Source organism: Pristiophorus japonicus, chromosome 12 (genome assembly GCF_044704955.1).
Source record: "Pristiophorus japonicus isolate sPriJap1 chromosome 12, sPriJap1.hap1, whole genome shotgun sequence".
NCBI lineage: Eukaryota > Metazoa > Chordata > Chondrichthyes > Pristiophoridae > Pristiophorus > Pristiophorus japonicus.
Genome location: NC_091988.1, coordinates 76,397,651 through 76,420,121, shown reverse-complemented (window position 1 = coordinate 76,420,121; position 22,471 = coordinate 76,397,651). Strand labels below are relative to the sequence as shown.

The window sequence follows — 22,471 nt, the reverse complement described above, 5'->3', positions numbered from 1 at the left end:
GGTGCCAAAAAAGGGCAGGAAGACTTTCATTAGTGATCTCTACAGCACCCACCCAGGCATTGTAATGATGAAAGCGATAGCCGGATCCTACGTGTAGTGGCCCGGTATCGATGCAGACTTAAGAGTCCTGCGTGCACAAATATAATACATGTTCGCATTTCAGCAACGCACCCAGGGAGGCGCCACTAAGTTTATGGTCTTGGCCCTCCAAACCGTGGTCCAGGGCCCATGTTGACTATGCAGGTCCATTCTTGGGAAAAAATGTTCTTAGTGGTTGTAGATGCGTATTCCAAATGGATTGAATGTGTGATAGTGTCGGCAAGCACATCCGCTGCCACCATTGAAAGCCTACGGGTCATGTTTGCCATGCACGGCCTGCCTGATGTCCTTGGAAGTGACCAGTGCCGAGTTCAAGGAGTTCATGACCTGCAATGGGATCAAACATGTCACAGCTGCCCCGTTTAAACCAGCGTCCAACGGTCAGGCAGAACGAGCAGTTCAAACAATCAAGCAGAACTTGAAAAGGGTAACTGAAGGCTCACTGCAGACTTGCTTATCCCGAGTCCTGCTTAGTTACCGCACAAGACCCCACTCGCTCACTGGGGTCCCTCCCGCTGGACTCATGAAAATGGCACTTAAGACAAGGCTCTCGTTAATCCACCCTGATCGACATGAACAGGTAGAGAGCAGGTGGCTTCAACAGAATACATATCATGATCGCGCAAATGTGTCACGTGAAATTGAGATAAATGATTCTGTATTTGTATCGAACTATGGACAAGGTCCCAAGTGGCTTCCTGGCATTGTTTTGGCCAAAGAGGGGAGTAGGGTGTTTGTGGTCAAACTCTCAAATGGACTCACCTGCAGGAAACACTTGGACTAAACCAAACTCAGATTTACGGACTATCCAGAACAACCCCACAATAGACTCCACCTTTTTCGACCCTCCAACACACAAGTGGCAACCGACCCAGTGTTGACCACAAAGCAGAACCCATCACCCGCAGCAGCCCAGCAAGGCCAGCTGTGCAGCAGCCCAGCGAGGGCCCAACAAACGACTCACCAAAACCAGCATTTGCACTGAGACGATCAACCAGGGAGTTTTGGGGCGGGGGGGTTGTTATGTATGTAAACCTGTGACTACCATGTCTAACCACCAGAGGGCTTAATCCATGGAGTCCCAAGGGATCCCACAATCCCTAGGAGAACCTGTATATAAGGAGGCCTCACAGGCACTCTGAGATCAGTAATAAAGGACACACCTTACTTTGAGCTTGCAGTATGTAGTCTGACTCTTTATTCAAGACATAACACCCATGAGCCCTAATTTTGTTTAATAACCTCTTGTGTGGCAACTTATTGAATGTCTCCTGAAAATCCAAATACACCACATCCTCTGGTTCCCCCTTATCTATTCTGCCAGTTACAACCTCAAAAAACAGATTTGTTGAACATGATTTCCCTTTTATAAATTCGAATTGAATCTGCCAAATCCTATAATTATTTTCTAAGTGCCCTGTTGCCACTTTGTTAATACTCTAGCATTTTCCCTATGACTTATGTCAGGCTAACTAGTCTGTAGTGCCTTGTTTTCTTTCTCCCTCCTTTCTTAAATAGCAGGGTCACATTTGCTACCTTCCAATCCGTGGGAACCTTTCTGGAATCTATGGAATTTTGAAAGACGACAACCAATGCATCCAGTGCATTATAAGTCCCACCCAAGCTGCTGCTGGATAATTAAGTCATTCGCTCCCAATGGTCAATGTCGGGTATAGTACATTGGACAGAATGAATAGTGCTCGTCAGTTTTGACCTGTTTAGCTGAGCCTGGGAAATCCAATTTGCTAGAACGTCTAGAAATAATTGGAAACTGTCAGCAAGCAAAATGAATTTGGTCAAAAAGCGCTTTTCCAATTCGCTGTTGACACACATGGTAGTCAGTATGTGTCTGTTGCTGCATGAGCTTGACGTGCTGTCAGATAACTTGAGTACCGGAGAAAATTAGTTCTGCTCTTGACCCAGTTTTAGGAGTGTTTGTTTAGATGGAGAAGACAAATAGGTTTAATGGGTTTCCTTACCGGTCTTGATGGTAGAAGGCACTGAAAACATCCCAATAGTGGATAATCAAGGGGCTATAGGGAGGGAGGAATTTAATGCAATCACTATCACTAAAGAAGTAGTACTCGGTAAAATAATGGGACTAAAGGTGGACAATTCCCCTGGACCTGATGGCTTACATCCTAGGGTCTTAAGAGAAGTGGCTGCAGAGATAGTGGGTGTAATCTAACAAAATTCTCTGGGTTCTGGGGCGGTCCCAGCGGATTGGAAAACTGCAAATGTAATGCCCCTATTTAAAAAAAGGCAGACAAAAAGCAGACTCTAGACCAGTTAGCCTAACATCTGCATTTGGGAAAATGCTGGAGTCCATTATTAAGGAAGCAGTAGTGGAACATTTGGAAAAGCATAATTCAATCAAGCAGAGTCAGCATGGTTTTATGAAAGGGAAATCATGTTTGACAAATTTGCTGGAGTTCTTTGAGGATATAATGAGCAGGGTGGATAAGGGGGATCCAGTGGATGTGGTGTATTTGGATTTCCAGAAGGCATTCGATAAGGTGCCACATAAGGTTACTGCACAAGATAAAAGCTCACGGGGTTGGGGGTAATATATTAGCATGGATAGAGGATTGGCTAACTAACTGAAAACAGAGAGTCGGGATAAATTGGTCATTTTCCGGTTGACAAACAGTAACTAGTGGGGTTCCAGGGATCGTTGCTGGGGCTTCAAATATTTACAATCTATATTAATAACTTGAATGAAGGGACTGAGTGTAATGTAGCCCTGTTTGCTGATGATACAAAGATGGGTGGGAAAGCAAATTGTGAGGAGGACACAAAATCTGCAAAGGGATATAGACAGGCTAAGTGTGTAGGCAAAACATTTGGCAGATGGAGTATAATGTGGGAAAATGTGAGGCTATCCACTTGGGCAGAAAAAATAGAAAAGCAAATTATAATTTAAATGGAAAAAAAATTGCAGTGATGCACTTACAGATGAACCTGGGGGTCCTTGTGTATGAAATACAAAAAGTTAGTATGCAGGTTAATAATCAGGAAGGCAAATGGAATGTTGGCCTTTATTGCAAGGGGGATAAAGTATAAAAGCAGAGAAATCCTGCTACAACTGTACAGGGTACTCGTGAGGTCACACCTGGAGTACTGAGTACAGTATTGGTCTCCGTATTTAAGGAAGAATATACTTGCATTGGAGGCTGTTCAGAGAAGTTTTACTAGGTTGATTCTGGAGATGAGGGTGTTGACTTATATAGGTTGAGTAGGTTGGGCCTATACACATTGGAGTTCAGAAGAATGAGAGGTGATCTTATGGAAACATATCAGATAATGAGGGGACTCAACAAGGTGGATGCAGAGAGGATATTTCCACTCATAGGGGAAACTAAAACTAGGGGACATAGTCTTAGAATAAGGGGACCGCTCATTTAAAACTGAGATGAGGAGGAATTTCTTCTGAGGTTTGTAAAAGTATGGAATTCTCTGCCTCAGAGAGCGTTGGAGGCTAGGTTATTGAATATATTTAAGGCGGAGATAGACAGATTTTTGAGTGATAAGGGAATAAAGGGTTATGGGGAAGGGAAATGGAACTGTGTCCATGATCAGATCAGCCATGAGCTTATTAAATGGCGGAGCAGGCTCGAGGGGCCAAATGGCCTACTCCTGCTCCTATTTCTTACGTTTTTATGGATAATTAAGTCATTCACTCCCAGTGATCAATGTGGAGTATAGTAAATTGGACAGGATGAGCAGTGCTTATCACTTTTGACTTGTTTAGCTGAGCCTGGGAAATACAATTTGCTAAAACGTCTAGAAATAATTGGAAACTGTCAGCAAGCAAAATGAATTGGGTCTAAAAGCTCTTTTCCAATTCTCTGTTGACATACATGGTAGTCAGTGTGCGCCCGTTGCTGCAACTATTTTAAGTTGAAACTATAATTCAAGTGCCCCCTTATTAAAGGGGCAATAAAGCCGACAAATTAAACTTTTGGCGATAATGGATCAAATTAAAATTTGGTTGCCGGGGGTGATGATGCACACCAGTCCCTCCGGCACCCACCTCTCGTGGAAGGCTGCGAGTGTACCGGTGGACACTGCGTGCTCCATCTCCAGGGACACCCTGGCTCGAACGTAACTGCGGAAGAGAGGCAGACAGTTGGGCTGAAAGACCCCCTCGATCGCCCGCTGCCTTGACCGGTTAATGGCCACCTTGGTCATGCCTGGGAGCAGTCCTGCGAAGAGGGATTCCGACCTGCCTGCTCCCCTCCGCACAGGATGCCCAAAAGATCAGGAGTGTGGATTGAAGTGCAACCAGAAATTGAGGAGCAGCCCCTTCAAATATTGGAACAGGGGCTGCAACCTGACACACTCCACATGAGCTTGACGTGCTGTCAGATAACTTGAGTACCAGAGAAAATTAGTTCTGCTGTTGACCCAGTTTTAGGAATGTTTGTTTAGATGGAGAAGACAAATAGGTTAAATGGGTTTCCTTACCCCTGCAATGCTGCACAACTACCTTGTTGCAAAGAGAATAATGTGGTAACGCCTCAGTGGCTTATGTTCAAGCAATGATTTACATTGTGTTGCCTCTTTCTGTCACTGTCTGCAACTGACATAATTCACGTGTGTTAATACTCACTGATGTAAATTGCGATAATTGACACCCAGAACATGCCATAACTTACCATGGAGGACAGGTTCGAGCCCTGGTCTGTGCCAAGTTTGCTGATTTTGGCTTGAGGTGGCAATTAGGGACTGCTACAGTTGGAGTGAGGGGGTGGGTCATGGAAAAAAAATCAGTCGGGATTATTTAACCTGAGTTGGGCACGCTAATGTAAAGATTATGTTACTGGACGAGTAATCCAGAGAATGTGAGTTCAAATTCTACCGTGGTAGTTCGCGAATTTTAATTCAGTTTTTCTTTAAACCTGGAAGTAAAAAGCTGGTATCAGTAAAAGTGACTACTTAAGCTGCCGGATTTCAAATGCAATGGGTTCACTAATGTCCTTTTTAGGGAAGGAAACCCGGTTCTTACCCGGTCTGGTCTACACTTTGAGACGTTTTGAGGTTGTGACAGGTGCTATATAAATGCAAGTCTTTTTCTAGCATACCACTTTGTTGTAACAAGGAGAATGTCCACCCATAACTAGGGATTGCTAACAAATGCCAGCCTTGCCAACGATGCTCATATCCTGAAAATCAATAATAATTCTTGCTAGCAAATAGATTTTTTTTTAGGAGGAAGCAAAACGAGAAACAGTTAATATCTCCCTTAATCTTGAAGACCTGCCTTTTTATAGAACCTTAATATGTTAGAAATTACTTTGATGTGCAGCGAGTGACGTTATGTTTGCAAACGTCATTTTTGACAAAGCAAAATCCCACAAGTGGCAATGAAATGAATGACCAGTTAGTCCATTTTTGGTGGTGTTGGTCGAAGGTGGTCCAATTTTGGCCAGGGTACAAGACAACACTTTGCTCTTCTTCAAATATTGGCAATAGACTTTTCCCTGATTATGTGGCCTTCATCTCACCCAAAGAGCAAAGTCTCCGTTCGCTCGACCTGGATGATGGGCTCAATCCTGGAGCGTGGTTTGAGCCCACAGCTCCGGATCTCTTGATAAGAGTCCTGCCCACTGAGACAAACTGACACTTTAAATGTTGATGAGTAGAAACTATCTACCTCCTTCACCTACCCACAATAAAAGCCACACTGGTGCAGGGGATTCAGTTAATTGTAAATGTGAAATAAAATCACATTTATTAGTCCATTTGTGTATTTTTGACAGTTGTAGATCAGTGCGGTACAGTCAATAACTTCCCAGTACAGGTTGAACCTCCCTTATCCGGAACCACCCGTCGACCAGAACCACCCGTTGTCCGGAACCATTCCTGGCCACCGACATGAAGAAATTGAACAAATTGAAGTCTTTCCTCACTGCCGACTCCCACAATCGCAGGCCTGAGCCCACGATCCCCAGCATCGAAGCACTGACCACACTCAACCAGCTCTGTTGGGCGGGCCACATGGTCCGCTGCCCGACACGAGACTCCCAAAGCAAGCGCTCTACTCTGAACTCCTACACAGCAAGCAAGCTCGAGGTGGGCAGAAAAAATGTTTCAAGGACACCCTTAAAGCCTCCTTGATAAAGTGCAACATCCCCACTGGCACCAAGGAATCCCTGGCCTAAGACTGCCCTACTGGAGGAAGAGCTTCCAGGAGGGCGCTGAGCACCTCGAGTCTCGTCACTGAGAGCATGCAGAAACTAAACGCAGACAGTGGATGGAGTGTGTGGCAAACCAGACTCCCCACCCACCCTTTCCTTCAACCACTGTCTGTCCCACCTGTGACAGAGACTGTAATTCCCGTATTGGACTGTACAGCCACCTGAGAACTCACTTTTAGAGTGGAAGCAAGTCTTCCTTGATTTCGAGGGACTGCCTATGATGATGACGACGAGAGTCTACTACGTGTGGGTAATTGGTCTAAGAAGTGACCGTTGCTTGGATGTGAACCTACTCTTGCCCTTTATCATGCTCCCAATCCATCCACTGTGACAGGTAATTCTAATGCTGTGGGAGCCTGTGACTATGGTGCTGTCCCTTGGATCAGGATAGGAAGAGACGGCTTGGGTTAGCGAGCAGCAGATTGGGACAGAGAAGCGTCGATTGAGATCAGGAAAAGTGTTTCTCCACACACACAAACAATGAGTGCACAAGGAAGGAAGTAAATCTGTTCAAGGCTTTCAATGGCTCTGGTGACCTCCACCACTGATCCATGGATCCAGACTCGCGCTGGGAGCCTCGTGTTGTACAATTAACTCTTCCGTATCTGTAACTTGTATCAATTAATAGGTTAGAGTCATCTGTCTTTCAGGGAGCTGAAAAGAATGACTATACCCAGCCTGTGCATATTTTTAGTGAATTGGGGCCCAGGAGAGGCGTGAGTTTGGGGCAAAGAAGAGGCGTAGGCCCATGGGCAGTACGGGCCAGCCCACACTGCGATATGTGTGCGCACTAGGTCCGGGCAGCAGAGCTGGTCTCCAGTCGTCCTGGTTTATCCTTGCCACTGGACCAAGACCTAGCTCTGGCAAGCCCATGTGGTGGCTGGTGTGTAACAGCCACCATGTTAAAAAAAATCCACGCAGAGGCATCTTCCACCCTTCAATATGTAGTTCGGGAGCTGGAATATTCGGTCCTTCATTGAAACACCTGTGAACTCATCCCTTTTGGAAGCAAGTCATCCTCGATTACGAGAGACCGCCTACGATGATGATGATGTACCTAATCTTGAGTTACATTTATGCTCTTATAAAAGTGGCTGAAGAGATACTTGTTTTTTCATGAGTTTTTTTTAAAGCTTTTATTTTGCTAATTAGATGGCTTGATATTGGTTTTACTCCCCTTCCTCCTCCTCCTCCAACCAACACATTCAGCACCAGTATCAATTAAACGAGCTCCTTCTTAAACTTTCCTACTTCATAGCCTCCTCTGCAGCCACAATTTCATTATTTCCATCACTTCATCAATGACTGACGGTATTTCGTGGTGAAGCTCATGAAAACATTGGTTGAAGACCTGGAAGAAATTCAGAAAGGAAAGACGACAGTGACTAACTAGTAACACAAATCGTGCTCCACATATGTGGAATTACTTCTCTTGTTATGAAGACGATAAAGGAAGCCATTTTTTCAGCCAGTGTGATCCCCACAACCATGAATAAGATGAATGGCCCATTAATCTGTGCTTAGTGATGTCGCGTCAGGGAGGAGCGTTGGACGGGATGCTCTGCCACTTTTCAAATGGTGCTACGGGAACCTTACAGTCCCCCCGAACCACTGGAATAGACAGACGGGACCTTGATCTAACATCTCATCCAAAGAACCGTAAACACCGGCATAGACATGTTGGGCCGAATGGCCTGTACATTATGTACCTCACTGGATCACCTTGTGGCTCACGGGTAAGAGTGTTATCAACTGAGCCTTCATTATGACTGTACTGAATCTCAAATGATTTGGGGCATGTCTCTTTTTTTTAGTTTGGTGCATCTTTTATTGTGATAAATTTCTGTCTGTAAAATCCAATGGGATGGATTCTACATGCACCGTAACAGTGAACAGTGCTGGCAGGGAGCCGTGCAGACGCTGCAGGTGAGTGAGGGAGAGAAGCTGGGCTGCGCTCTGCTGACCGACTGTCTGGTGCCGGCTATCAGCAGGGGACCCCGAGGCTGGCTGGCACTGGATCACTAACACCATCCACGGACTGGGCATACGTCATACCGGGCATAATGGGTTAATGGTAATCGCGGAGCAGGACTGGACTGTAAAGATGATCCCAATGAAGGACTTTTTGGACTTCACCTGGATTGGTAAAGAGAACTGTAAAACTGACCAAGAGGACATGCTGGCAAGGACCACCTACTTCCACCCCCATAACATCGCTCTACTCCATCCCTGCCTCAGTTAATCTGCTGCTGGAGCCCTCATCCATGCCTTTGTTACCTCTAGACTTGACTAATCCAACGCTCTCTTGGCCAGTCTCCCATCTTCCACCCTCCATAAACATGAGCTCATCCAAAGTCCCGTTCACCCATCAAATCTGGCTGCGGTCCAGCAATGCCTCAGTTTTTAAATTCTCATCATTGTTTACAAATCCCTCCCTGGCCTCACCCCACCCAATCTCTGTAACCTCCTCCAGCCCTACACCCTCCGAGATCTCTGCACTCTTCCAATTCTGGCCTCTTGTGCATCCCTGATTTTAATTGCTCCACCACTGGTGGCCGTACCTTCTGCTGCCTAGGTCCTAAGCTCTGGAATTCATTCCCTAAACCTCTCAGCCTCTTTACCTCTCCTTGTTAAAACCTATCCCTTTGACCAAGGTTTCGTCATCTGTCCGAATACCTCGTTGTGTGGCTCAGTGTCAAATGTTAACGACAATAAGAATTAGGAGCAGGAGTCAGTGACAACAGTGACTACACTGCAAAAGTACTTCATTGGCTGTAAATTGCTTTGAGACGTTTGGAGGTCATGAAAGGCGGTATATAAATCTAAGTCTTTCTTTTCAAAGACTCACAACCCTCTGAGTGAAGAAATTCCTCCTCATCTCAGTCTTAAATGTCCCTAGTTCTTCACTCTCCAGCCAGGGGAAACAACCTCTCAGCATCTACCCTCAGAATCTTACATGGTTCAATGAGATCACCTCACATTTTTCTAAATTCTAGAGAATATAGGCCCAATCTACACAACTCTCTCATCTCAGGGATAAATCTAGTGAACTTTTGTTGCACCACCTCTGAGGCAAGTATATCCTTCCTCTGATAAGGAGATCAAAACTGTGCACAGTACACCAGGTGTGGTCTCACCAAAGCCCTGTACAATTATAGCAAGACTTCATTAATCTTGTACTCCCTTGCAATATAGGCCAACATGCCATTTGCCTTCCTAATTGCTTGCAGTATCTGCATGCTAACTCTGTGTTTCCTGTACGAGGACACCTACATCTCTCTGAACACCAACATTTAATAGTTTCTCTTCGTCTGAACTGGGGGTTCTGCTACGTTCTGATGAAGGATCATCAATTTTAAACGTTTACTCTTTTTCTCTCTCCACAGATACTGCCTGACCTACCGAGTATTTCCAGCATTTTCTGTTTTTATTTCAGATTTCCAGCATCCGCAGTATTTTACTTTTGTTTAGATTTAAAAAATATTCTGGTTCTCTTCTTCATATCATAGTGAATAACCTCGCATTTCCCCACATTATACTCCATCTCCTACTCACTTAACCTGTCTATATCCTATTGCAGGCTTTGTGTCCTCCTCACAGCTTACTGTTTCACCTAGCTTTGTATCGTTAGCAAACTTGGATACATTAGACTCGATCCCTTCATTAATATAGAAACATAGATATCTACAGCGCAGAAGGAGACCATTTCGGCCCATCGTGTCCGTGCTAGCTGACAAAGAGCTACACGGCCATCGGTCAGCAGCCCTGAAAGTTACATGTAAACCGATGAACAATGAACAATGGCGGACAGGTAAAGAGCATCCGGCCCAACCAGTCCGCCCCACACAACTGCATCGCAACAGAGCCAAGCGATCTCCTGGGTGAGGCCAATTGGGAAAAAACGTCTGGGAAAATTCCTCTCCGACCCATTCAGGCGATCGAAACTAGTCCAGGAGATCACCCTGGCCGTATTTGATTCCCTGCAGTACTTACCATGGTATCTGCGCCAGCCAGCAAGAGGTTATCCAGTCTAATGCCACTTACCAGCTATAGGTCCATAACCCTGCAGGTTAAGGCACTTCAAGTGCACATCCAAGCAGCCTTTAAATGTGGTGAGAGTTTCTGTCTCTACTACCCTTCCAGGCAGTGAGTTCCAGATACCCATAACCCTCTGTGTGAAGAAGCTTCCCCTCAAATCCCCTCTGAACCTTCCACCAACCACCTTGTAATTGACACCTCCACCAAGGGAAATAGGCCCTTACTATCCACTATATCCAGGCACTTAAAAATGTTATAAACCTCAATGAGGTCTCTTTGCCTCCTCTGTTCCAGCCTATTCAATTTGTCCTCATAGCTAAGATTCTTCATCCCAGGCAGCATCTTCGTAAATCTCCTCTGCATCCTCTCCAGTGCAATCACGTCCTTCCTATAATACGGCGACCAGAACTGCACGCAGTATTCCAGCTTTGGCATAACCAGAGTATTATACAATTTAAGCATAACCTCCCTGCTCTTGTATTCTATGCCTCAGCCAATAAAGGCAAGCATTCCGTATGCGTTCTTAACCACCTTCCCCACCTGACTTGCTACTTTCAGAGATCTGTGGACAAGCACTCCAAGGTCCCTTTGTTCATCTATACTTCTAAGTGGCCGACAGTTTAATATGTATATCCTTTCCTTATTAGCCCTCCCCAAGTGCATTACTTCACACTTCTCCGAATGAAATTCCATTTGCCATTGTTCTGACCAGTAGATTGATAGCCTCCTGCAGTCCATGACTTTCCTCTTCATTATCAACCACACAGCCAATTTTAGTGTCATCTGCAAACTTCTTAATCATACCCCCTATATTTAAATCTAGATCATTGATGTATTTCACAAAAAGCAAGGGACCCAGTACTAAGCCCTGCGGAACCCCACTGGAAACATCCTTCCAGTCACAAAAACATCCATCAATCTTTACTGTTTGCTTCCTACCTCTGAGCCAATTTTGGATCTAACTTGCCACTTTGCTCTGGATCCCATGAGATTTTACCTTCGTCACTAGTCTGCCATATGGGACCTTATCAAAAGCTTTGCAAAAGTCCAAATACACTACATCATACGGACTACCCTCATCGACCCTCCTGGTTACCTCCTCGAAAAATTCAATCAGGTTAGTTAAACATGATCTTCCCTCAACAAATCCGTGCTGACTATCCCTAAGTAATACTTGCCTTTCTAAATGTAAATTTATCCTGTGTTTCAGGATTTTTTCCAATAATTTTCCCATCACTGAGGTTAGGCTAACAGGCCTGTAATTACTCAGCCTATCCCTTTCTCCCTTCTTAAACCAGGGTACCACATTCGCAGTCCTCCAGCACCATGCCCAAATCTAAAGAGGACTGGAAAATGATGGTCAAGGCCTCTGCTATTTCCTCTTTTACTTTGCTGAACAGCCTGGGATACATTTCATCCGGGCCTTGGGATTTATCCACTTTCAAAGCTGCTAAACCCCTTAATACCTCCTCACTCACTATGTTTATTTCATCCAGAATTTCACACTCCTCCTCGATAGCAGTATCTACATTGCCCCTTTCCTTTGTGAAAACAGACGTAAAGTATTCATTCAGAATCATACCGACATCTTCTGCCTCCACACAGAGATTACCCTCATGGTCTCTAATAGGCCCTACCATATATTTAGTTATTCTCTTGCTTTTAATTATAGAACATCTTTGGGTTTTCCTTAATTTTACTTGCCAAGAATTTTTCATGCTCTTTCTTAGCATTCCTAATAGCCTTTTAAATTTTGCCTCTGAACTTTCTATATTCCTCAAGAGATTCTACATTATTTAGCCATTGGTATATGACATAAGCTTCCCTTTTTTTCTTTATTCTCCCCTGTAAGTTCCAAGACATCCAGGGGGCTCTAGAATTGTTATTCCCATCCTTTTTCTTTAAGGGCACATGTTTGGCCTGAGCCCTCCGGATCTCCTCCTTGAATGCCTCCCACTGTTCCGACACTGATTTACCTACAAGTAGCTGCTTCCAGTCCACTGTGGCCAAATCATTTCTCAACTTAGCAAAGTTAGCTTTTCCCCAATTTGGGACTTATATTCCTGGTTTATCCTTGGCCTTATCCATAACTACCTTGAATCTGACTGAATTATGGTCACTGGCACCCAAGTGTTCTCCCACTGATACCCCTTCCACCTGCCCAGCTTCATTCCCCAAAACTAAATCCAAAACCGCCCCCTCCCATGTGGGGCTTGTTACATACTGACTAAAAAAGTTCTCTTGAATGCATTTTAAGAATTCTGCACCCTCTATACCCGTCACACTATATTTGCCCCAATCAATATTAGGATAGTTGAAATCCCCTATTATTACTGCCCTATGGTTTTTGGACGTCACAGAAATTTGCCTACATATTTGCTCTTCTATCTCCTTCCCACTGTTTGGGGGTCTATAATACACACCCAGCAGTGTGATCACCCTTTTTTATTTTTCAGTTTGACCCATATGGCCTCATTTGATGATCCCTCTAACATATCATCCCTCCTCGCAGCTGTAATATTTCTTTAATCAACACTGCGACCACCCCCTTTTTTTTTTTACCCCCCTCTCTGTCTTGTCTCAAAATCCTGTAACCAGGAATATTAAGCTGCCAAACGTGCCCCTCTTTCAGCCATGTCTCTGTAATGGCTATAATGTCATACTCCCAAGTGTCTACCTGTGCTCTCAGCTCATCCGCCTTATTCGCTGTACTCCATGCATTGAAGTATACACCATTTAGCACAGGAAAACCTGTAAATAGCTGAGGCCCAAGCACTGATTCTTGCAGCACCCCACTGGTAACATCTGCCAACCTGAAAATGACCTGTTTATCCCTACTCTTTGTTTTTTGTCCATTAATCAATCCTCTATCCATATTACCCCGAACCACGAGCCCTTATCTTGCACAGCAACCTTATCGAATGCCTGTTGGAAATCCAAATATATTACATCCACTGGTTCCCCTTTATCTACCCTGCTAGTTACATCCTCAAAAAACTCTAATCAATTTGCTAAACACGATTTTCCTTTTATAAAACCATGTTGACTCGGCCTGATTATATTATAATTTTCTAAATGCCCTGTTACCACTTCCTTAATAATAGATTCCATTCCAATTTTGTTTGATAATGCTCCTGTGAAGCATCTTGGGACATTTTTGCAATATGTAAATGCAAATGATTGTTGTTGACCAAATTTGAAGTGTTATGCAGACTGTCTGGATAATGTGGCCTTGAGAAACTCTGGGAAATCATCGTAAACACCAGGTGCTGTTTGGTACCATCCGTCTGTGCAACCACAGGAAAGAGATAATGGAAAATTACTGAAAGTGGTTATTTTTGTCAGCAAGAATAGTATATGTCATGTATCCTACATGGCTACTGTTGGTACTATCACAAGGTGTGCCACCAGAGGGCACAGCAGTGGGAGACTTGCAGGTTACCTGTACAGGTGTGCCTGGCCTAGTATAAAAGGCAGGCCACCAGATGTGATGCTCACTCTGGAGTTAACTAATAAACGACTAAGGTCACTACAGTTCAAGTACAACACATTGCCTCATGGAGTCATTATTAGCGCATCCAAGGACACAACAATTGGCGACGAGATTACGGACTTTCATGCGAACCCTCGACACGTTGCAGCAGTTCGCCGATGGTGATGATTGGCACGTCTTTGTGGAGCGGCTCGAACATTTCTTCACAGCAAATGACCTGGCAGGAGATGACCCGGCCACACTGGCTGATAAGCACAGAGCTATCCTGCTAACCAGTTGTGGGCCCACCATCTATGGCCTCGTCAGGGACTTGCTGGCACCAGCGAAGACAACGACCAAGATGTACGAGGAGCTTGTAACCCTGATCCACAAGGAACTCAAGCCCAAGGAGAGCATCCTCACAGCCAGACACCGGTTCTACACCCACCGGTGGCCCAAAGGCCAGGAAATCGCGAAATACGCCGCAGACCTCAGGAGGCTGGCGGCACCGTGTGATTTCGGCAACCACCTCAACGAAATGCTGCGGGACATTTTTGTCATTGGAATCGGCCATGAGGGCCTTCTTCATAAGCTACTATTGGCGGATACCACAGTCACACTGCAGAAGGCCATCTCTGTGAGCCAGGCATTCACAACCTCGACCTGCGGTTCTTCGCAGATGACTCACCCTCAGGACTCAAACCCGGCAGGTACTGTGCATCAAGTGGCGCCTTTTAGAGGCTGTAGAACGCGAACCCTCTCAGGGGAGAGAGAGAACAGGCCCCCGAGTCCCTTAACTCAGAGTCCGCCGAGGGGGGCTAATTGAGTAGCTCCATGCTGGCATTGTGGAGGGAATTACAGGGCTCACCAGTGCCACTTTAAAGACTATGTATTGCAAGGGCTGAAGCACAAAGGGCCACCTCCAGCAAATGTGTAAGAGAAATATGACTCAATGTGTCAATGAAGAGTCTGCAGATGGCCATGAATCCAGCGCAGATTATGAAACGATAGGCAGAGAGGCAGCTCAGCACCACGATGAGGTGTATGGCATGTTTATAGCACCACCGAGTGTTCCCCGTTGAGGATGGAAGTCGAGATAGAGGGCGTTCCAGTCTTCATGAAAGTGGACATGGGGGCGAGCCAGTCAGAAATGAATCAAGAAGCCATTGAGAGGCTATGGGACAATCAAGCTGAACGACCCAAGTTGGTCCCGGTTCAGGCAAAGCTGCTCACCTACACCGATGAACTTATCCCAGTCATTGGTAGAGCGGATGTAAAGGTACTCCATGATGGCGTGGTGCACAAGTTACCTCTGTGGATTGTTGCAGGTGATGGACCAACGCTACTCGGAAAAAGGTGGATGGAGAAGATCCATTGGAAGTGGGAAGACGTCACTCCTCCAGTGATCGACGTCCTCCGCGTTCGGAGGCACAGCAAGCCCTCACTTGAGGGTGGACCCGGCACCAGAGAGCAGGCCAGCACAGCACCCGAGGCACAGACTGCTCAGCATGACTGCGTGGAGGTGATCTGAGACGACCCGAACACACCTTCCAGGCTCCAGTGGCAGGACTCCGGAGGAAGAAAATCGGATCCAAAGGTGACTTCCCAGCTTCGGTGGCAGAACCCGAGGAGAAGAGGATCACCGCAGTCGACAGCGTGGATGAAGGAAAGATGGCGCCCAAACCACGTGGTGAGGTGCTGAAGAAAAAGATGGTGGCGGCCAGACCACGAGGTGCAGCGCTGATGGAGCAACACGTGGCACCAAACGGAGAAGAGGATTGGGGTAAAGAAAGCAAGGCCCTCTTAAAGGAGGCTTGCAACCCACTGCAATTAAAGACATAGTTCCACACATTGAAGCAATGTACTAGCAACTGTAAGTTAGAGACAAAATGTGTAACTGATGATCAGAGTTGTGTACATGCAATAAGCAAGGAAAAGTTGCGCGATCGGAGCTACATAGTATCCACAATAAGTAATGAAAAGCTGTGCGATGTAGGATTTCAATTGCATTCAGGCAGACATCCATCAGGAGCACAGAGGTCCAACGAGCTACTCAATGCTGTAGCTTGCGACCCTGGGACCAAATTATGCACCATGGAGTGTGGCCACAGCAGCCAATAAACACGAGCTGCAGAACAACTGATCTCAGGAAGGCAACGGCACCGGCATCGATACCCTGCCCTGATCGGCTCCACCTCCCAGGCACCCGATGGCACCAACCGCCACGAGTCTGAAAGAACAAACTGTGCCAAGGCACAGCCCCTAGACCCCACTGCCACCAAGGCCATGCCTGGAAACGAAGGGTCGCCCGCTACAGTCCCCCCAAAGGGGACCGGGACCAGCCAGGATCACAAACCAAACAATGCCCAGGCTAGCGAATCAGCAGTTCCCTGTGCACTGCTTGACGACAGCTCCTCAGGGAGCAGCAGCGACCCAAGGCACAAAGAAAGGACAAGGAGGTCACAGGCATCTGTGAACCTGCCTGACGCTAGGAACCATGGCAACAGCCCCAAGAGCAGGTAACTTGAGCCAACTGGGTTCCCACTGCCAGCACTGGGCACCACGCCGCCACCAGACTGCAGGGACACCATCCAACAGTTCTGGAACTAGTTTTTCCTTGCACACCGGTCACTGTATCGATAATGTATCTCACCAGTCTACGGTACTTGTCTCACAACGGAACCACAAATGTAATGCAAACTTGTTTTTCTGAACTTGACTGTATATGAATGCAATGAGCCTCTGGCATAATCTATATGTGGCGGGGGGAGGGGGGGGGGGTGGTGGAGAATGGAGTGGTCAGGGACACACACACAGCAACCACCAGAACTCTACTGCACCAATCACTCACCCAAGATTGAAACGACCTGCCAAGGGTCAACCAGATAGAGCCCAGATAGAGCTAAACCCAGAGCACAGTCAATGCAGAGGCGATTTGCACTAAAGGCTTAGAGGAGAGTGATGTCATGTATCCTACATGGCTACTGTTGGTACCATCATAAGGTGTGCCACCAGAGGGCACAGCAGTGGGAGACTTGCAGGTTACCTGTACAGGTGTGCCTGGCCTAGTATAAAAGGCAGGCCACCAGGTGTGATCCTCACTGGAGTTAACTAATAAAGGACTAAGGTCACTACAGTTCAAGTACAACACATTGCCTTGTGCAGTCATTATTAAGAGCATCCAAGGACACAACAGTATAAATGACAGTCCACGAGACCGACCAGGGTTCAGTTCACAAGTCAAAAGGACATAACAATTAGGAGCAGGATTAGGCCATACCGCGCTTTGAGCCTGCTCCACCATTCAGTAAGATCATGGCTGATCTTCACCCTCTACTCCACTTCCTGCCCAATCCTCCATATCCTTTGATTCCCCTAGAATCCAAAACTCTATTGATCTCTGCCTTGAATATAATCAACGACTCAACATCCACAGCCTTTTTGGGGAAGAGAATTTAAAAGATTAACAACACTCTGAGTGAAGAAATTCCTCCTCATCTCAGTCTTAAAAGTCGGATTAGAAGAATGGGAACAGGAAGTTGGTGGTTTATTAACCTTTCAGTGTTCACAAAGCAGGAGAATCTGCCGTACTAAGTTTCGAATTGTATTGCTGATTTAAACATCGTATCTGTGAAGCTGTACTGTCTTAATGTTAATGAAACCATTAGTTAGAAAAGTTTAAAGTTTTGGTTGATCTCACATCTGATCACCCTAAAGAGTTAAATATCTTACAGCAGTTTGACCTGGACTTTTATTTTTAGGGAAAAATGCATCACCTTAAATGTCCTGTCCTGGCTGCCCACCTTCCCGTACATGATGTAAGAGCCCCTGATGTCGGACAGTGAGTCTGCATCACCATGTAAAATCAGCATTGGTGTCGTGATGCTGGGGAGTAGTTTCTCGATCTTGGTCAACGCATTTAACACCTCAATAGAAAATCTCACCCTCACAGGTCCATGGTAGACGAGAGGGTCATCTATGTAGGCCTGTACCTGCAAGAACCAAAACATTTTTCATCACAAGTTGTGTCTTCAACAGAGGAACAATGCGAATCATTTGAAACCAAAACGGGAGAGTGATTGTTATCATTTTTAAAAAAAATTGAGATACCTTGGCAGAGGCACAAGAGTGATAAATGTGCTGTACATTCTATGTAATTCTATGCAACCAAAGACACACTGGGCAACCAAGATTGGAATTTGATCATGTCAGAAATTGAGTTAAAGTAGAAGAGTCATCTAGACCAACAGGATGGATGGGAAGAGCATCAGGCATGAAGCAGTCAGAACAATGGCAATCGGACAGCCAGATTATGAGGTGGGTAGATGTAGGCAGAACATTGGGAATTGGGCAGGCAAGAATGGCAAGGCAAATGCACTGCTCCTCCATTTTGTTCAGCAAAAGCTTCACCTAACTTGGCATTTACGCCTCAGTATTGACTCCGGCTTTAACTCAGCGAAGACCTTCTCTTCACCTCAGCCTCAGCACCATCTCCACCCTCAGGCACCACTAACTGCAACCTTGCAGCACTTGGAGGAGAAGTCACTGATCCTGGCTCTGAACAGCCCTACCCTGAGAACTCACTTTTCCTCGAATTCTGGCCACTTGTAAATCTCATCCCCTTTCCCCACCATTGGCAGTCATCAGCTGCATGGGCCCCACACTTTTGAAACTCCACCTTGCTAAGCACATCCACCTCTCCATCACCCTCTCCTCCTGTGACAAAGCTTTCGGTCACTCCTTCGAATGTCCCCTTGTTTGGCTTGGTGTAATTTTGTTTTTGTGTTTATGCTTCTGTGAAGTTCTTTCACATTAAAGCCACGATATAAATGCAGATTGTTGTCAATATCATCATCAGATTGGGCCCTGGTGTTAGAGTAAGGCTGCATTTACATTATAACAGCAGTACAGCAGTATTGACATGAAGCAGAATCATTTCAAGCCAATGCTACAGTTATAACGTAAGTGCTGCAAGAACTCACTGGTTGCAGTAATCTACAATTTCTCTCTCTGTTGCAATCTTTCTTGTGCATGTCTTTCTATGTTATTAATGCTATTACAGCCGGTGCTTCTCTTGTTTCTCCTCAGCTCCAAATATTCAACACTACATGGTCTATTGTGCTCATAGTTTCCCAGGGTCCCAAACTGTGGAGCTTCTTGCCTCCCTTACTCTTCAGTCTGCGGCAAGGAATTTCTCTCCGGGCATTACATGTAAGGAGGCGGTGGGTTAGGTTTGATTCATTTGATAGAGGTGATCTCATTGAAACATGTCAGATTCTGAGCGGGATTGACAGGGTAGATGCTGATGTTACCCCTGGCTGGAGAGTCTAGAACTAGGGGACACAGTCTCAGGATAAGGGGTTGGCCATTTAAGACTGAGATGAGGAATTTCTTCACTCAGAGCGTTGTGAATCTTTGGAATTCTCTGCCCCACAGGACCGTGGATGCTCAGTTGATGAGTACAGTCAAGGCTGAGATTGATAGATTTTTGGACTCTAGGGGAATCAAGGGATATGAGGATTGGGCAGGGAAGTAGAGTTGAGATTGAAGATCAGCTATGGGTTATTGAGTGGCGGAGCAGGCTCGAGGGGTTGTATGGCCTCCTGCTCCTAATTCTTACATTCATATGTGAGTTTCAACTTGTGTGCTGCAGTGTTTCTTTTCTTTTATCTCGTGGATTTGTAGGGGTTTGACTATTATTACAGCAGCCACACAACTGCAATAATGCTGCAGGGCCACTTGTTAAGCTGCTAACTTAGGCAGTCTCTCGGAATCGAGGAAAGCTTGCTTCCACTCTAAAAGTGAGTTCTCAGGTGACTGTACAGTCCAATACAGGAATTACAGTCTCTGTCACAGGTGGGACAGACAGTGGTTGAAGGAACGGATGGGTGGGACTGGTTTGCCGCACGCTCCTTCCGCTGCCTGTGCTTGGTTTCTACATGCTCTCGGCGACTAGACTCGAGGTGCTCAGCGCCTTCCTGATGCTCTTCTTCCACTTAGGGCGGTCTTGGGCCAGGGATTCCCAGATGCCGGTGGGGATGTTGCACTTTATCAAGGAGACTTTGAGGTGTCCTTGAAACGTTTCCTCTGCCCACAAGGTCCTTAACAAGCTGATGTCTGCAAAACGTGTTGAATGCAGCTGTCCATGGCTATAGTGCATTTTGTTTTGAGCTCAAAGTATGGGATTCCTGATCTATCCTTAATGTCCTACACTCACGCAGCACCTTAAAGGCAATCCTTCTGCATTTTGTAAATAAAATATTGAAGTCTGCGTTAAAACAATTTTTTTATTAAGAACCTGAGAATTAGGACCAGGAGTAGGCTATTTGCCCCATCGAGCCTACTCCGCCATTCAATAAGATCATGGCTGATCTTCGACCTCAACTCTACTTTCCTGCACTGTCCCCATATCCCTTCATTCCCTTACTATCCAAAATTCTATCGATCTCTGCTTTGAATATGCGCAACGACTGAGTATCCACAGCCCTCTGGGGTAGAGAATTCCAAACATTCACCACCCTCTGAGTGAAGAAGTTTCTCCTCATCTCAGTCCTAAATGGCTGATCCCTTATCCTAAGACTGTGACCCCTAGTTCTAGACTCCACAGCCAGAAGAAACATCCTACTTGCATCTACCCTGTCTAGCCCTGTAAGAAGTTTGTATGTTGTATGTTTGTATGTATTGGAGGAGTGTACCTCGTTGTCCTTTTGATGAATCTTATTCTGAGCTCCAACATGCATATTCCTTGATTCCTGGAACAGGTTGGTAAACCTTTTTCAAATTGTGTGGAGATAAGCATATCATAAGACTCAAGAGGCTTTGTGTGTCGGCAGGGATGCTTTTGTACTGGAACATAGGAACAGGAGTAGGCCATTCAGCTCCTCAAACCTGTTCCACCATTCAATTAGATCACAGCTGATCTCAATCCCATTTACCCGCCTTTGATTCCTGTGCCTTGATACCCTTATGCCAAACAAAAATCTTGGTCTCAATCTTTGAACGTTTCAATTGATCCACAGCCCTTTGCGGGAGGCAAAATTACATTATTGGAGAAAACGTAATTCACTTGTGCCTCTGAGATGAGACTATTTTTCAAATGCTCAGGTGCATATCAAAAGTATCTTGACGATGATTAGTGTTTTACACTGCAATTAATTTTTAAAACTGATGGAACATGTGCATGCTGAATGCTTGGACAGAACATGTGGTGCAGAAGAGATATTTGCAGCTTTTGCTTGGCCTTTTTTCAAACCCTCCTGCAGTTGGATGGTGTCACTAAAGGGAGTGATAATGAGGTAACTTTTGCAACCTTAAGTTGGGGGTCACCGTTTTGCTCCAGCTTCCACTGATCTCTGCCTTAGTATCACTAGCTTACAAAGAATTGCCCGAGGTCAAGAGTATTCTTATTTAAGCCTGGAAACTGAACATTATTATGACAATAGCAGGTTTAGTAAAGAGGGGGCGAAAATGCCCTGTGCCTTGATTGGGGGCGGTAACGATCTGGGGCCCAGCGCAGAAGTCCCACCACCGCCGCTGAATTTGGCTTACCACCCCTCAAAGGAAGCAGAGCGCAATCTCTTGCAATCCACTACCTACGGGGGTGATTCCTGGGGCGCTACAGAGGTGGTGAGTCAAGTGCCACGTGGATGCTCCGCGCAGCGTTGACGTGCTTCAGCTCCCCTCCCCTTCACGTAAAGGGGAGGGCTGCTGAGCGCTCTGCAAGGCCTCGAATGGCCTCCACTGGGCAGCGTTGGACTGAGCCTGCAGCCTGGCACCCAAAACGGAGTGCTAGGCTGCACGATGGCGGCCTGGACCATGCTAGGGCCACCATCATGGAGCCAACCCGAGAGTCGTCACTCCAAAAGAGGTGGCGGCGCAGGGGGCTGGCACCCTCCCGTTTAACTAGCGCACCAAGAGCGGATGTCGGCCAGCTTCATGACCTGTGTAGCTGGCATTGACATCCACTTGCGCAAGCCTCGCGGCCTGTGGGGTAATTTCCGGCAAGGGGCGGAAAGGGGTCGGCGCGGGTCAGTGACGTCATCGCCGATTGGGTGGCAGCCTGGGGCGCTAGCCGTGGGACGCAGCACTGCCATGGCAGTGCCTCCGCAAACTCACAAACAATTTCCCAGGAAGCTGAAGCTACTGCCCTCCCGTGGGCGAAAGGTCTCCTCCACTCCATTAGCGCCCCCCCGAATGCGCTAATGCGCCTATAAAAAAAGGGGCAATGTATCCTCCAGACTTTTATTAATACAGCGTCTTTCACAACTTCAGGATGGCCCAAAGCAATTTACAGTCAATGAAGTACTTTTGAAGTATAGTCACAGTTGTTAACAGATAAACTTTTTTTTAGTAATGTTGATTGAGGTATGAATATTGGCCAGGACAGCGGAGAGAACTCCCCTGCTCTTATTCGAAAAAGTGTCGTGGGATTCTCTGTCCATCTAAGGGAGCAGACGAGGCCATTGCTGTTTACTTGAGCTTACAACTCTTAACTACCCAATTATCAAACTGGAATGCAACAACAACAGTAACATTTAGCCAGCACCTCTAATGTACAAAAACATCGCCAGGCACTTCACAAAAGTGTAATCAAAAAATTGGCATCACTGGTGCAATATTTGAATTAATTTATTTCTGCAAACAATGTCCACCTTATTTACTT

The 22,471-nt window shown here is 46.0% G+C and overlaps 1 protein-coding gene across 1 annotated transcript in view; it reads right to left on the bottom strand.

Moving 5' to 3' along the window:
• Positions 1-7,521: 7,521 nt before the first annotated feature.
• Positions 7,522-22,471, bottom strand: part of LOC139276787 (monoglyceride lipase-like) — a 119,337-nt gene continuing 104,387 nt past the window's right edge. Inside the window, exons 7-8 of the mRNA XM_070894792.1 lie at positions 17,586-17,801; positions 7,522-7,650 (exon numbers count right to left, since the gene is read on the bottom strand). Of these exons, the coding sequence (XP_070750893.1) occupies positions 7,552-7,650; positions 17,586-17,801 (315 nt within the window). The 3' untranslated portion in view covers positions 7,522-7,551. The remainder of the gene's footprint in view (positions 7,651-17,585; positions 17,802-22,471) is intronic.